At 42.8% G+C, this 14,386-nt stretch overlaps 1 protein-coding gene and 1 long non-coding RNA gene across 4 annotated transcripts in view; one reads left to right on the top strand and one right to left on the bottom strand.

Annotated features, from left to right (window-relative positions):
- Window positions 1-10,380, bottom strand: part of LOC137777209 (uncharacterized) — a 133,319-nt gene extending 122,939 nt beyond the window's left edge. For both annotated transcript variants that reach the window (XR_011076461.1, XR_011076462.1), the window contains exons 1-2: window positions 10,181-10,380; window positions 1,576-1,739 (exon numbers count right to left, since the gene is read on the bottom strand). This is a non-coding gene — a long non-coding RNA (uncharacterized lncRNA). The remainder of the gene's footprint in view (window positions 1-1,575; window positions 1,740-10,180) is intronic.
- A 183-nt stretch (window positions 10,381-10,563) lies between these two features.
- Window positions 10,564-14,386, top strand: part of MAP4K3 (mitogen-activated protein kinase kinase kinase kinase 3) — a 199,060-nt gene continuing 195,237 nt past the window's right edge. The window contains exon 1 of one of the 2 annotated variants that reach the window (XM_068563911.1): window positions 10,564-10,921. In XM_068563911.1, coding sequence (XP_068420012.1) covers window positions 10,826-10,921 — 96 coding nt within the window. In that variant the 5' untranslated portion in view covers window positions 10,564-10,825. The remainder of the gene's footprint in view (window positions 10,922-14,386) is intronic. The other variant, XM_068563912.1, reaches the window with a different exon arrangement.

Here is a 14,386-nt window from a genome sequence, read left to right as displayed (position 1 = left end):
GAAGCCACCGCAGTGAGAAGCCTACACACCGCAATGAAGAGTAGTCCCCACTCGCTGCAACTAGAGAAAACCCGCGTAGCAACGAAGACCCAATGCAGCCAAAAATAAATAAATTTATATAAAAATAAATAAATAATTTGTAAGTTTGGCCTAGGATTGTCTGAAAACTGGAAATAACTATAAAACAATTCCATAGTCATAAAATGAATTTTTAAACCTGCTTTTCCCCATAAGAGATTATCCACATTTAATCATTCAAGAGCTGATAATCCAGAATGTGTAATATACAAATCCGTTATTTCTTCTTTTCCCTTCTGCTGCCTAATTTTTGGTCATTTCACAGCTCATTAGTATTCTCTCTCTTGGAAAATAAAGGCAAGTGTAGCACAAACTAGTATTTTCAACTTTCTATGTAAAGGTTTTGTGGGAAGGGTTATGGTTTATATATCACTTTTCTTTAATAAGTATCTGGTTAGGCTCTACTGGGCACTGGCAAATATTTAAAGACATTTAAGACATTGTCCCTGCTCTTAAGGCTCTTACAATACAATTGGAGAAACAAGGTTTACGTATAAAGTCAAATATTAATGCAAGACAATATATATTTAAACAACAATATGAAAGAATCTGGTCATAAATACATAGTGTACAAGAGAGCTTTATAGATCTATCATGGTTTTGAAAAGGGAGAGCAATAGTTTGAACTGACAAGATGGTCACAGAAATTCTCAGTAAGGTAGTGAGACTTGAGCTAGGTATCAAAGAATGGATGGAATTTTAGCATGGGCAAAAGAAAAAAAAAGAAAATTCTGCGCAAAGTAAAAAACACAAGAAAATCCCAGAATTCCAGGGTTCAAGGCCCACAGATACTTTTAAATGGAATATTCCAAGCATACAGAGTATAGAAAATAATATAACAACTTCTCTTGTCTTTCCCGCCCAGCTTTGTCACATATTTACTTTTGCCATATTTGCTTTAGATCCACGTCTTTGTTTTTGTTTTTAAATACAGATTTGGCTAAAGGCTTCTACATACTCTATCATTATCCTGCTTTCTCAGCAGAGGTAACAACTATCTTGAATTTGGTAATTTATCATAACCACGAATATTTTAAAATGTTATTACAAATGGAAATATGCAGTATTGTTTAATGTGTTTAAAGTTATGTAAACAGTAGCATACTTTATGTATCTTCTGTCACTTGGTTTTATTCACTCAATATTCTATTAGTTGAGATTTATGCATATTCTAATTCTAGTTCATTTATTTTAACTATAATATTGTATTCCACTGTGTAATCATACACCAATTTACTTATCCATTCTCAGGCTGATGAACATTTAGGTTGTTTCCAATTATTTTCCTGTTATAGACCATGCTTCAATGAACATTCATTTACATGTCTCTTTATGCATTTGAGGGAGAGTTTCGTGTATACATGTAGAAATGGAATTGTTAGATTGTAAGATTGTAAGGGCATCTTTAGCTTTGATAATGAAAAATTGCCTTCCAACGTGGTTGTACCAGTTTATTCTCCTCCCCACAGTATACGAGATTTCCCATTTCTTCCTTACCTTTGCAACTCTGATGACTACATCATCGGCATGGAACTGGAGAGTACCCTGGAGTCAGTTCTTGCTATAAACTAGCACTCTGTGTAGGTGACGCTCAGCTTTGGATCACACCATGAACCTGCCCAGCCCCAGCTAAGACGGGATATCAAACCTCTGGGAGAGAACTGGAGAAGAGCAAAGAAAGGACTCGTTGAGTGGCTGAGGATTGGGAGCACATTTTATTCATTTTTGCAACCCCAATATCTAATATAACCTGAAACTCAGTAATCAAAGCTCAGTAGATGTTCAACTGACTGAAACTAATTATAAACCCTGATCTGTTTCTGATTTTCACTCCTCTAAGCTTCAATTTCCCCATCTGTAAACTAAGGACGATAATAAATGAAGGAGTCTTTCCAAAGATAAAATGAGACATAAATATGAAAATATTTATAAATGCTAAAAAGTAATGCAAATTAAGTTATATAAGATTTGAAAGCTGCTTCTGTGTCGTGACTTCTTACATATAACCAGATAATATTTTAGCAGTTTGAAAGTATTGGCAAATTTCTCATTGGCATTCTTCTTTTAACCTTAATTAATCCTGGGATCCCACCTACCTCAGACTCTGCTCAGGAACACATATAAAGATACACTGTAATCTTAAAAAGGTATTCCTATCCTTACTTGCAGCTCTCAAAGAGCACCTATGAGGAACCCATTCATGGTTACAGAGCCACGCTTGAGTTCCATTCTATTCTCTCTAGTCCTAAAACACAAACTCTTTCTCTAGGACCCAGTTTATTGGGCTCCTGGTTATTTTCTCCCTTCTCTCTTTCTTCCAACACCTGAAAGGTTGATTTAGCTCCTTTCTGGCTAAATTATTCCCCTTGTCTTCCTCCTTCCCCACCATCACGTCTCCACTATCCTTTCCTTAAATTCCACGTCACAAATATATCAAGCAAAGACAGGCTGGAAAACACTGCCTGGGGAAGAATGGATACATATTCATATCTTAATAAATTATTCCACAGCATAAATTCTTGTTATGGAAGTTACATTATTTTCACTTTAAATGTTTAAAAAACAAGGCCCAGAAACATTTTCTATTCCTTTTAAGTGGCCTTCACTAAAAAAAAAAAAAAAAGATTGCTCACCATTGCTCTACACTCTCAGACTCTCACTTAAGAGATCTCATTATTCTACCGTCTTTATTTGTATGACTTAAATTTACACGTGATGATCTAATTTCCTCTTGCACTTTCTAAATCTGTCACTATCTTTGCAGTGGCTTCTCCTTAATGCCCTTTCATTTTCTCAAACATAATATGCCTAAAAGTGAGCTCACATTCATTCCAAATTTAGCTTCCCCCCGAGACTTCCATATTTCCATCATTGGCATTTTAAGAAGCATGTTTCTTGGCCAGGTGTGGTATATCAGAAGAAGAGAATGGGGCCAGAGAGACTAATTAAGAGGCTTGTACCCCGTAGCAAAAACCAGACTGCACTCAGATTTGCAGACATGGTGTTTTGGATTTATTTGGAAGGACCAAAGAGGGCTCTCTTTAGGTCAGAGGTAAGCCCTAAATATTGGCATCAGCAGTGTAAGAGAGTTATACTTTCAGGTATTGAAAGTTCACACAAACATTTTCAGATATTGATGCCCACTTAATGGTATTGATGTTGAGACAGAGAGAGAATGCCTGTACAGCTCCACACTTAGGCTTGAAAAGGACTATTCACAAATTTCATATAAGAGCTTAGCCATTCGTAAATGAAATACAAAGCAGTGGGGAAATTTTCATGAGTTTCCTTCCTTTTATTCCTTTTACAATGAGAACAATTATTCCATCAACACGCTTAAACTATTTCTGATGGCATCGGGTACTCAGCTGGGAAAGTTTATACTACCAGATGAGTCCTAATTTAAACATTTTTTAAAAAAGTATCTTAAGTAACCCAGATGATCAGATTCCAGACTGAAGCTTTGGCTCTAATGCTGAGAAGAGGCCCTGATCCAGTTGGGCTTTGCCATGAGCTCAGACCCAGGATGACCTATTTCCTGGGGCAGAGATCTGGGTCAGTTTAAGAAATGAGTCACCTTCACATCTGCCTTGAGCTATGAGCAGAGGGTAAGGAACAATGAAATAATCCTGGCACATGTTATTTCAATTACTTAACTGGGCTTTTATTTCTGTTGTTATTTTTGTTTTTGTTTTGTCTGTTTTGATCAAGAAAAACTCCAGTCCAGGTTTAAACTGAATTCACGGATTTTTTTCTCCAAAGAGATGAACTTTTTAGATCTATGAGCAGATTGCTTTCCTAGAGGTTTTGTCGAGAGCAGGGGTTGGACTCCTCCTACGGGAGTAATAGCAACTAGAATAAAGCTTCTAAAGAACAGGCCAGTAGGATAGCACTCTGGGCAGTAATCTACCCTGGAAACACAGTGTATGTAACTGCATTTGTTCTGGGTCAACTCGATCCGATCTGGCCCAACAGTGGCCTCACTCTGTATTTGGGAACTAGAGGACAGGGCAATACCCTTTACCTGAGGGCACCTAAGGGGAGTTTTAGGCTAGATGTTACATGAAATGGAACCAGGGAAACACTGTGCTCTGACCTATCAGGGGATAAAAGGTGAATATAACTAGGATTTTTATCGGTAGATTATCTCAGCATCTCTTGATCTCTCACCCAGACTGTATTCAGCCTGCCCTTCTTTACAATCCTTTAGTATTTTGTCTATGTTTCACAGAGCCTACACCCATCAAGGATTTGTTGGGTCTAGAAAGATATCAGTCCCCTACAGTGCAGGCCCAAGAGCACCCCCTTGAAACCCTGGCTTCTCAAGAAGATAGGAGGTTCTTGTCTATCAAGACAAGGTTCTTGTCTAACTTGTTTGTCTTTGCAAGATCTCACCTGATAGCAACACGGGGTAGGTGTACTCTATGCCCTGTTTTGTTGGTGTGTTTTATCTGCTTGGTGATGAGAAGATGCTATTTGATCTGATAAACTGTTAGCAGAATTTTACAGTAGGATCTATGAGATCAGGTTCTTGTCCCTGGCACTTTATGGCAATGGGGGTTCAAGAACACCTCTGATGATCTGATTCAGAGGGGAGCAAATATGTTTTTTGGAGATGTTACTTGATGGAGACCCAGGGGCCAGTTGTAGTTGAAGATTATATAATTATAGATTATAATCTGATCCCCTGGAGTTGGGCAGCACAGTGGCCCTGAGTTTGTTGCAACTATAAAAAGCTGAATCAAAGTTTGGGCTACGATATAGTGTTGAGATAATAGGTAGTTATAGTCTTCCTGTAGTCAATACTGACCAGACTGCATGTGGAATACTGAGCTCAATGTTTAGTGCCAGAGTTTAGAAAGATATTAATACATTACATGGGTCCATATGAGGGGGGTCCAGATGAAATGTATGAAGATCATGATGTACGAGAAAGGCTGAAGGGGATCTGGCAGAATATAACTAAGAGGACACACGCTGGCAGGAGAGGAACTATGAACATCAAAAGTTAGGTCAGCACTGACCTCCATGATGACAAATCTAATGATACTTTTATATCTCCCTCCTCAGTCTCTCTTTGGCATTTAGCACACTTGATCATTCTCTTCTTAAAATTCCCTCCTTCTTTGCTTCATTGATACTAACTGTATTAATTCTGCACATGGTAAAACTGAATTAGAAGTGCAAGAGACTTACTTGTGGAAATAGCTGGAAGGATGAAGAGGAAAGGAGGAGTAAGAGGGACGCGTCTCAGACCACACAGCAGCTCTGAGAAAGGCTCAGTGAGGCCAATGAGGAGCTCAGAGCAAAGACTGCTCATTAGACGACACTGCATTACATATTCTCCCATCTTGTCTCCAGTCTTGCCATCTGCCTTCAATTCATTCTCCACCTGCAGCTAGCAGAACGTTTCTAAGGCACAAGTAAGATCATGCCACTGCTGTGCTGATAACCCATCAATAGCCCCCTTGTGTTCTCAAAAATCCAAATTATTTAACACAATTTACATGCCCCTTAATGGCCTGGTCCCTGTTACCACTCTAGCCTCATCTGTTATTCACCCCAAACAGAACTACTTTCACTTCTTTGAATGTAAACTTTCTACCCTCAGTATGGAAATACTTTCTTGCCTGGCTAATTCTCTAACTTGTCTTTTAAGTCTCAGCTTAGAGTTTCCTTCCTCTGCGAAGACTTCCATAACCTGCAAAGACTAGATTCGTTGCCCTCTTATGTGATCCTGGAAACTACGTAATAAAGGGCAGGTGGAATCTTGGTTGTGCATCTACAGAGGGCAGTGAAATATCACTTGGGTGTTAAATATTGGAAATGTAATAAAAGGGACAATGTTTATATATCAGAACTTCTCTCAGGGAATATACTACATGAAATAGAAAGGAATTCTATGATAAATAGTTTGGTGTGGGTGATAGTTTTCTAAAGGGACATGATAAGCAAACATTTTCAATCTAGTCACTACCTTCACCCCCCAGCCCAACCGTAGGCATTTGGAAATGCTGTTGATGTCAGTATGGCTGGGAGCAGTACTGATGGTGGGGCAGGGATGTTATAATGCTTGGGGACAGTCCCATGCAAGCAAGGACTACCCAAAATGCTAATGAAACCTCCACTGAGAAACACTGTGCTAGGACGTACGCAAGTCTGGAAGCAGAGCTGAATTGCTCAGAATAACAGAGAGGAAGCTGAGAGCTGACACCTGAGGACTTCCATCTCCACCCACTCCCCATGCAGGGTTCCACCTCACCTGTAAATAAATGTTGAGTACATGCTTTCAAAAATATCCATTTACTATCTTAAAAAAGTTAAAGAAATTAAGACATTCATTTAAAGAAATTAAAAATATATATAGGTTGAAAAAGAACCAAATTATTAGCCCGAGTGGCATCTAGTATCTTCTTCTTGCTTTGCTTCTCTGCACCTCAGTACATATCTCACTGTCAAGAAATTATCTGAGAACTTGTCTGTAGCCCCAACTTTAGTTCAGGGACCTATTGCATTTCCAGAACCTAATATATGTTTGGCACCTAACAGATGCTCAACAAACATTTCTGAACTATGGCTCTCCAAATTTAAAAATTAGCCCTGAAATTTTTTCTAAGTTTCAACCCTAATTTTTATTAGTGATAAATGTAAAATTTATCACTTATTTCACATTTCTATTTGAGCACCTCTAATTTAACAGATACAAAACAGAATCATCTATTTTGATCCAGTGTTATAACCCTCCCCCAAATAACCCCAGTTCCTCTTATTATGGCAAATGCTATCACCTTTTTGGGATCTTCCCAATTGTCTAAGCCAGAAACCTGCTTGTCATCCATGTCACTGTCTGCTTCCTCACCGTCCAATTATTTCCTGGTTTCCTTCCCTTTTCTCCATCCTAGGCCTCCCTGGCCTTAATTCAAGGTCTCTTATGTTATTGCATTTGCTTCCTAAATCATATCTCCATTCCCATCCTCATGACTGTCAGCCTTTAAAACATTCTAAAATGTACTCAAAATAACAGTAATTAATACTGTGTGGGATTACTGTGGTACCAGGTACCGCTGACTTTTACACGTATTTTCTTTTCGACTCTTCGTAATAGCCCCAGTTTGAAATAACTTCCCAAGGTTGTTCAGTAAGGAGACAGAGACAAGATCCGAACCCAGGTAGCCAGGCTCAGAGCTGTGTTAGGCTAGGTTATATAACCTCCTGGAACTTTCTGCCATATTGTTTCACAGACATGTTTGAGTCTGATTCTTCTCCCCTGGCAGATGGCCTGGTTGTAATGAGTCTTTTCTGATTGAAGTTTGGCTCAGTATTCCTTTCCCAGAGCTGGTGGTATACTGAAAATGTGAATGGTGGCTATACGGTCAATAAACCAAAGAAGTGGATCCAATGCGTTATTAGACAAGAGGTCTTGAGGATGAAACTGAAAGCTGCGGTGGAGACCAAGGAATTTCTAAGCCACAGATGCACGAGGGATGGGCTAACAGAAAGGTGGTCTGGGTATGGTGGCAACTGCTACTGTCCATCTTAGCCTTATGTGCTCCCTACTGTGTGATGCTTACGTGGCTGGATGCTTTAAGGGCCTGGGGCTAAGTGGCCAGCCTGGAGTGTACCACCTCCCCCCAGTTTGTCTGGCAAACTGAAATATTTTTCAAAATTTACTTTAGCATCATTCCTACATCTTCCTGTCTACATTTAGGTCCCTCCTTTGTTCTTCTCACAGTGTTTTGTGAGACTGCAAATTCCTTGAGGTCAGGCACCCTGGCTTTTCTTCTTTGTACTCCACACCACTAGAATCTAATAATCACTGACTCCAATTGAGTAACAGGGAGGCAGACTTTGGCTTAGCATAAGAGAAATTTTTTAAAGTATACTTTAACTACAGGCTAGTGGCTAAGAGCTTGGCCTTTGTGTCTTACTACCTCTATTCAAATTTCAGCTTTCTTTATTACCTTGAGCAGCTTAATCTGTCTGTGCCTCAAAAAATGGAGATAATAATATCTATGTCATCAAGATGTTGTGAGAATTAAATGAGATAATACATGGAAAGTACTTGGCTCAGTTCTTGGCACCCTGTAAGCACTTGGTAATTTTAGATATTATTTTTTTATTATTGTTATGATTATTCACTAGCACTATCTTATACTGAAGCAGGGTACTTTGGAAGCAGCGAGTTCCCTTTTACTGAAGGTATTCAAGCAGCAGTAAATCCAGGAGAGATGCTGTAGAAGCAGTTTAGGACTTCTAAGGATGCTTCTAATCATAGAAGAGGGAAGTTATTTCTCTGATTCAAAGAAAGTGTGATCATTAGTGTTACTTCTAGTGAAGCTGAGGAGTGTTAGAATAGAAAAAAAGATCAGATTTGGCTGTATGTATGTATTACAAACAGCAAAATATTTTATTCTTTGTTGATTGCAAAAGCCCTTTTATTTATGTTGTAAACCATACGGCAAATCAGGCCCTTACATGCAAATCCATGTCTTTTCAAAAGGGCTAGCTTGGCCTTGCCAAAATGGAACAAACAAAACTTTAAAGACTGTTTCAGCCCTACTGAAATGTCTTTTCCCTTTGAAAGAAGTCTATTAGTGATGCAAATGCAAAGTTATCTGCACAGATGATAATCCTCGCAAACAAAACAGTGAAACCATTAGAACGTTCTTGTGCAGCATTCAATCCTGAGAATTTGGCTTTCCAGCATTAAAAAGGCAGAAAAAGAGAGCAGAACTGGTTCCTATTTGAGATAGTTTATTAGGTCTGCTTATCTGAACCCTGGGCTAATTATCCTCATGTTTGGCTTAAGGAGGCCAAACAATTCTCCAAAAGTGGACAGGCTGAAGGAAGGCTTGCCTCTGGGCAAGTGCCTTAAACAGGCAAAAAACAGGGTCCTTAGCCATGGAATAATATTTATAGTCAGGAGTTTAATTCTCAAGATACCAGAGTCTTAAGGTCGATCCATCTAGAAGAAACCCAATGATAAGCATTCATAGGGCAGCAGTGTAAGTAATATGCTCCTAGTACTGATGCTTTAAAATAATTAAAAACTAGATAATTGAAAGTCTACTTGTATAGGTGAAGAGATGGTCATTTTCCAACATCTTTTAGTCAACAGATAGGGCAAACAACTTCTTTGAGAATTTAGTAAACATGCAATCTTACTGTAGACAGAGATGGAAAAGATAAAAATGTACGAGGCAGTTAACTGTAAATAGTTCGCTTGACTATTATTTGATTACACTTATTTTATATTTAACAAGTTTGATAAGACCTAGTTTTTCGGGGAGCCACGAGGCCTTAGGGAATATTAACGGTCAGAAGGTGTGGTGCCTAAGGGTATTAGGAAACAGCTTCTGAAGCAAAACTCCAAAGCGGTATTGCTGAAGTGGCCATCACCTACTTACTTGATTAAAGCTTTTCGAAATGCCTAGTGGGCAGTTTATTGAGAACAGAAAATTAGCCCTTCATACCCACAGGCTTTCTTGGACAGATAATAAGAGATGAAGCTGGTGTCCACATACATGGGATGCCAGGCTTGCAATCTGGGTCTGAAGCAGGGTGGGGCTTTGGGTAGTTAAGCTGTAGAGCTTGCGGACCATCACGGGTTGACATTTCAGGTATGAAAATGGATCTCGTCCACGCTTCACCCTTCACCCCCACCCCACCTCTCCTTTGCAAGGTTGCTAGACAGCTTGCTGGTCCCCTCCCCCTTCTTTGATAATCCAGACGCCTCTGGTGAAGGGCAAGCACTGCTTTAGTTCTGGCCTCTGGCTGCCTCCCACGCCCTCCACGCGGAAGGGCTGGCGGCCGTTTGGCGTGTTTTTCCTCCAGAGCTTCCCACGGCCTACCCACTCCACACGCCTCCCTGGCCGCCCTCCTGACCTGTCCTTTTTTGCACCCTGTCAGGTCAACTCCAAGGGCCCGAGTGTCAGGGGTCACAGCAAGCACAGGCTCACTTTTTTCAGGGGATTTCCTCAGGACAACAACCCCTTCCCCGCAATCCCAGAAAGTCTGTGGGACTCGGCTGTGTCCTATGTATAGTTGCTGCTAAAAAAAAAGTTCGGGACACGGGCCGTCTTGCAAATTAAAACTATACTACCTGCTTAGGATGGGGACCTGATGAGGCGACGTCAGACTTTGTCGCTGGGGAAATGAGAAGCGAATAGGAGCTCCTTTCTGCCTGCCCCCCCTCCGCGGTCCCGGGGGCAGGCGAGCCTTTTCTGGCACGGCACAGTGGCGGTCGCGCGCGGGTCGCCCGCGCTGGGAAGCCGCGGCCGTTTTGGCCGAGTAGGGCCCGGGGGCCGGGCCTCGCCAGGCAAGCGCGCAGAACCGGAGCGCGCACGGGGGGGGCCGCGCGCAGGGCCGGGGAGCGCTCCCTCCGGGCTCGCGGCTGCGCAGTCGGGCGGGAGCCGGGAAAGGGGAGGAGGGTGCAGGAGCCGGAGTAAGGGGAGGGGGAGGAGCGGCGAAGGCGGAAGCCATGTTGGAGTTTCACCCCGAGCGAGGGGCTGCGAGCGTCCTCGGCTCCGTGTGGGTGTGACCCGGGTTCGGCGCCGCGGCGGGCTGCGGGGGGCGGGGACGGTTAGGCCGGTCGTCGTCGTCCGCGGCGGCGGCCGCAGCGTGGAGCCGGGCGATTGTGACCGCCGGGGGAGCAGGGGGCCCGCCGCGGCTCCCACTCTCCGTGTGGCCCCCTGAGCGCCCCCCCTCCCCTGCCCGGGAGGGAGGCGGGGGGCACCCGGGGCCCGCCATGAACCCCTGCTTCGATCTGTCCCGCCGGAACCCTCAGGAGGACTTCGAGCTGATTCAGCGTATCGGCAGCGGCACCTACGGCGACGTCTACAAGGTGAGGGCGAGGGGCCGCGCGCCGCTGAGGCCGTGGGGCTCTGACCCGCCGCGGGGAGGGCGGAGGGCGCCGGCGAGTCGAGGCGCCGGAGTCCGCGCTGCCTGTCGGCGGGAGACGCTGGCGCCCGGGAGCGGTGGGCGAGGAGGAGCGGCGGGTGCCCAGGGCTCCGCGACCGTGCAGAGAACAAAGGGCCAAACGTTTAACCCCGAGACCCCCGGGTCCTTACCTGAGCCTCCCCCGGACGCGCATTTCCCGGGAAGCGCTGAACGGCGGCGGCCACTCTGCTCCTCTCCGCGCGGAGAGGGTCTGCGCGTTTGTTGCATTGGCAGGGTCAGTGCGACGAGCCGGACGGCAGGGGTTTGGCTTATGTCAAACCTGCATGCTCTCCACGGACCTGGGATTGTCCGCGGTGGGTTGGCAACTGCTGCCCACCAGGCCCGGCGATAGTCATTTCACTGGGCAGCGTCCATCGCCAGCCCCTCAACCTTTAGCCCCTTAGCATCCGCATACCAGTTTCTTTTAATTTTCCAAGTAATGACTTTCTTTTGTAAAAGAGATCTGGTTAGCATGACTTCTTTCTTCGTTCCTCCCTTCCTCCCTTCCTCTGTCTTTCTTTCTTTCTTTTCTTTCTTTTCTTTTCTTTTCTTTTCTTTTCTTTTCTTTTCTTTCTTTCCCTCCCTCCCCTCCCTTTCCTTCTTTTTTTCTTTTGAAAGAGCAACTTTTTCTCCAACTCGAATTGGACTGTGATGCCTTATTAAACTTGTTTTCGTCAGTGACACATAGGATTCAGCTTTTTTTTTTTTTATAAGTGAATTGAATACTTAGGAAAGGTACTGGTTTGGCAACGTTAGAATTCAAAGCCCATTAGTAGCACAGCATTCCTGTTGTAGAGGGACCACTTCTAAATGTGGCAGATAAATCATGCTTCTCTGGCCAGCTCAACTCTTGGCCTTACAGAGACTGCCAAGAAGAGCAGGCTTGTGCCAAATGTGGCAGCAGTCTTGATTTGGTTGTGTATCTTCTTACTGGTAACTGAAGTGGAGCTCCGCCTGTTTCACATAACACCTGAGGATGCACAAAGAAACTTAACTTTACTTTGGAAAGTTGAGCCTTAACTTTATTTTGCCCACCTTTAAGCAGTAGGTTTTTACTTTTACTTCACTTGTAATGCATATGGTAACTTAGATATTTAATACAGTGCAGCCAGTATTCTGCATTAGTCTTGTGGATGATTTGCTTTCCATCATCAGTTATATCACCACTTTTCTCCATAGACAACACAGGTGTCTATGTTGTCACCTGTGTGACACACCTACTGTGTATAAGGTACTGTGCATCTATCTAAGCACTTGGGTTGTAGCACTAAAAGAGAGACATGTTCCCAAGTCTTACTTGTTTATATTTTTTGGACAAGAACAACATTAAACAACCATTTAAATAATTATTTTATTGAGTTTTCTTTCGTGCTGCAGAGAAGAGAGGATTAGGATTAGGGTTAGGAGAGTGTATAACAGGAGGACTTCATCTCCTCTGGGGAGTCAGAGGCAATGGGGAGAGGGAATTATGCCAGATAGAAGAAGCATGATCTGTGCAGGCTTGGAGGCCCCAAGGAACAGGGTGAGGATTTGAAAGAAGGCCTATGGGGCCTCAGTAGCCAGAGAGGGAGGATGACCCTAGATCATGCAGGCCTCTTTGGTCTTGTAAGGAGGTGGGACTTCTCTTTAGGACAGTAAGGAGCCATTGCAGGGTTTTAAGTAGGAGAGTGAAATTAGACTTGGATTTTTACAAGCTTTCGAGCTTTACCTACTGCGGTGTGGGGAGTGGAGATGGGGGGCAGAGGTAAAGAGCAGTTAGGAGGCCATTGTAAGCATAACCATTACGGTATTGTGCTTGGAATTTGGAATTTGTAGTGATTGTGAAAGGTGAAGTGAGTGAATCCAGGTAGCTTAGAGTTGGTTAAGGGAGTCTGGTTAGGGCTCCCCTGATGGCACAATGGTCAAGAATCCGCCTGCCAGTGCAGGGGACACAGGTTCGAGCCCTGGTCTGGGAAGATCCCACATGCCAGGGAGCAGCTAAGCCCGTGCGCCACAACTACTAAGCCTGCGCTCTAGAACCCGCGAGCCACAACTACTGAGCCCACGTGCCACAGCTACTGAGCCCGCGTGCCTAGAGCCCGTGCTCCTCAACAAGAGAAGCCACCGCAATGAGAAGCCTGCGCACTGCAATGAAGAGTACTCCCCGCTCACCACAACTAGAGAAAGCCTGCGCACGGCAATGAAGACCCAACACAGCCAAAAAATAATAATAATAATAAATAAATAAATTTTTAAAAAAGGGAGTCTGGTTATATTGAGATGAAAAGTTAACTGAAACTTTGCTAATGTGTCAGACTTAGGTGGCAGTGTAGACAGTAAGTTCTTTTTCAGTTCATTACAAGAATAATTGGCCATGTATTTACTATATTTAGAAAAACCAGCTGGTAGTTAAGCCACATGATTAAAATGTAAAAAAATTAAGGCCTGTAATTTCCTAAGGACATCTAAGTGCAGTGCAGGTATAAGTTGATTAATCTTGTCATCTGTTTAAAATAATGATAATGGAAACTAACATTTATAGAGTGCTTATTACTTGCCAGGCACTGATCGAAGACTTCTCCATGTATTACCTCAATCCTTACAACAGCCCAATGAAAGAGATGCTGTTATTAAGTCCATTTTGCATCAGAAGAAACTAAGGCACAGGGAAGTTACAGTAACTTGCCAAGGTTCATAGGTGGCAAAGCCAAAATGTGAGCCAGTTTGCTCTAGCTACTGTGTCCCTAACCAGCATATGGGCAGATAATGTATTATCGAATTTCCAGTGGGGAAACGGAGGCACACACTTAGTTTAGCATGTTAGTTGCAGCCACACTCTGAGTTAGAGTGGATCTTTAAGTAGTAGTTAGAATACCTAATTCCTGCTGTGCAGCCAGGCCTCACTGTTTTTGTAGAGTCTGCCAAGTGGACATCAGATAATAGATGCTTGATCCCTGCCTGCCAGACTCTTCTAATATCAGGGGCCCAAAGCAGAGAAACTCTGTGTGGTTTTTGGCGTCATATCCCGTTTGCTGAATGACCCAAAGCTTAAACTATTTGTATTTTTGTCTGTACATAGTCATGTTCATGCTATAAAGATAACAGACTTTTTTGTAGTTTGCTGTTTTCGATTTTCATTATTTATACAAATGGTGTTGATTAGAGAGGAGTGCCTTAAAGAATTTTTTTCAAAAGCCAGTATATATAATTTGCTCCTTAATTTGTCAGTATTTAGGTGCTAAAAATGGAATGATCCGATTAAGTAAATAAGTTAGAGGCCTAATTATTTATAGTCATTCTTAGAAGGTTGGTGTTTTAAGGGATTTTTATTTTGAAAACTATATCCTATGCAGTGTAATAATATGCTTATTATATTTAAGGTGGCATGGTT

This window comes from Eschrichtius robustus, chromosome 15 (genome assembly GCF_028021215.1).
Source record: "Eschrichtius robustus isolate mEscRob2 chromosome 15, mEscRob2.pri, whole genome shotgun sequence".
Lineage (NCBI taxonomy): Eukaryota > Metazoa > Chordata > Mammalia > Artiodactyla > Eschrichtiidae > Eschrichtius > Eschrichtius robustus.
The sequence above is the reverse complement of the archived record's forward strand: the minus strand, read 5'-3'. Positions and strand labels throughout refer to the sequence as shown.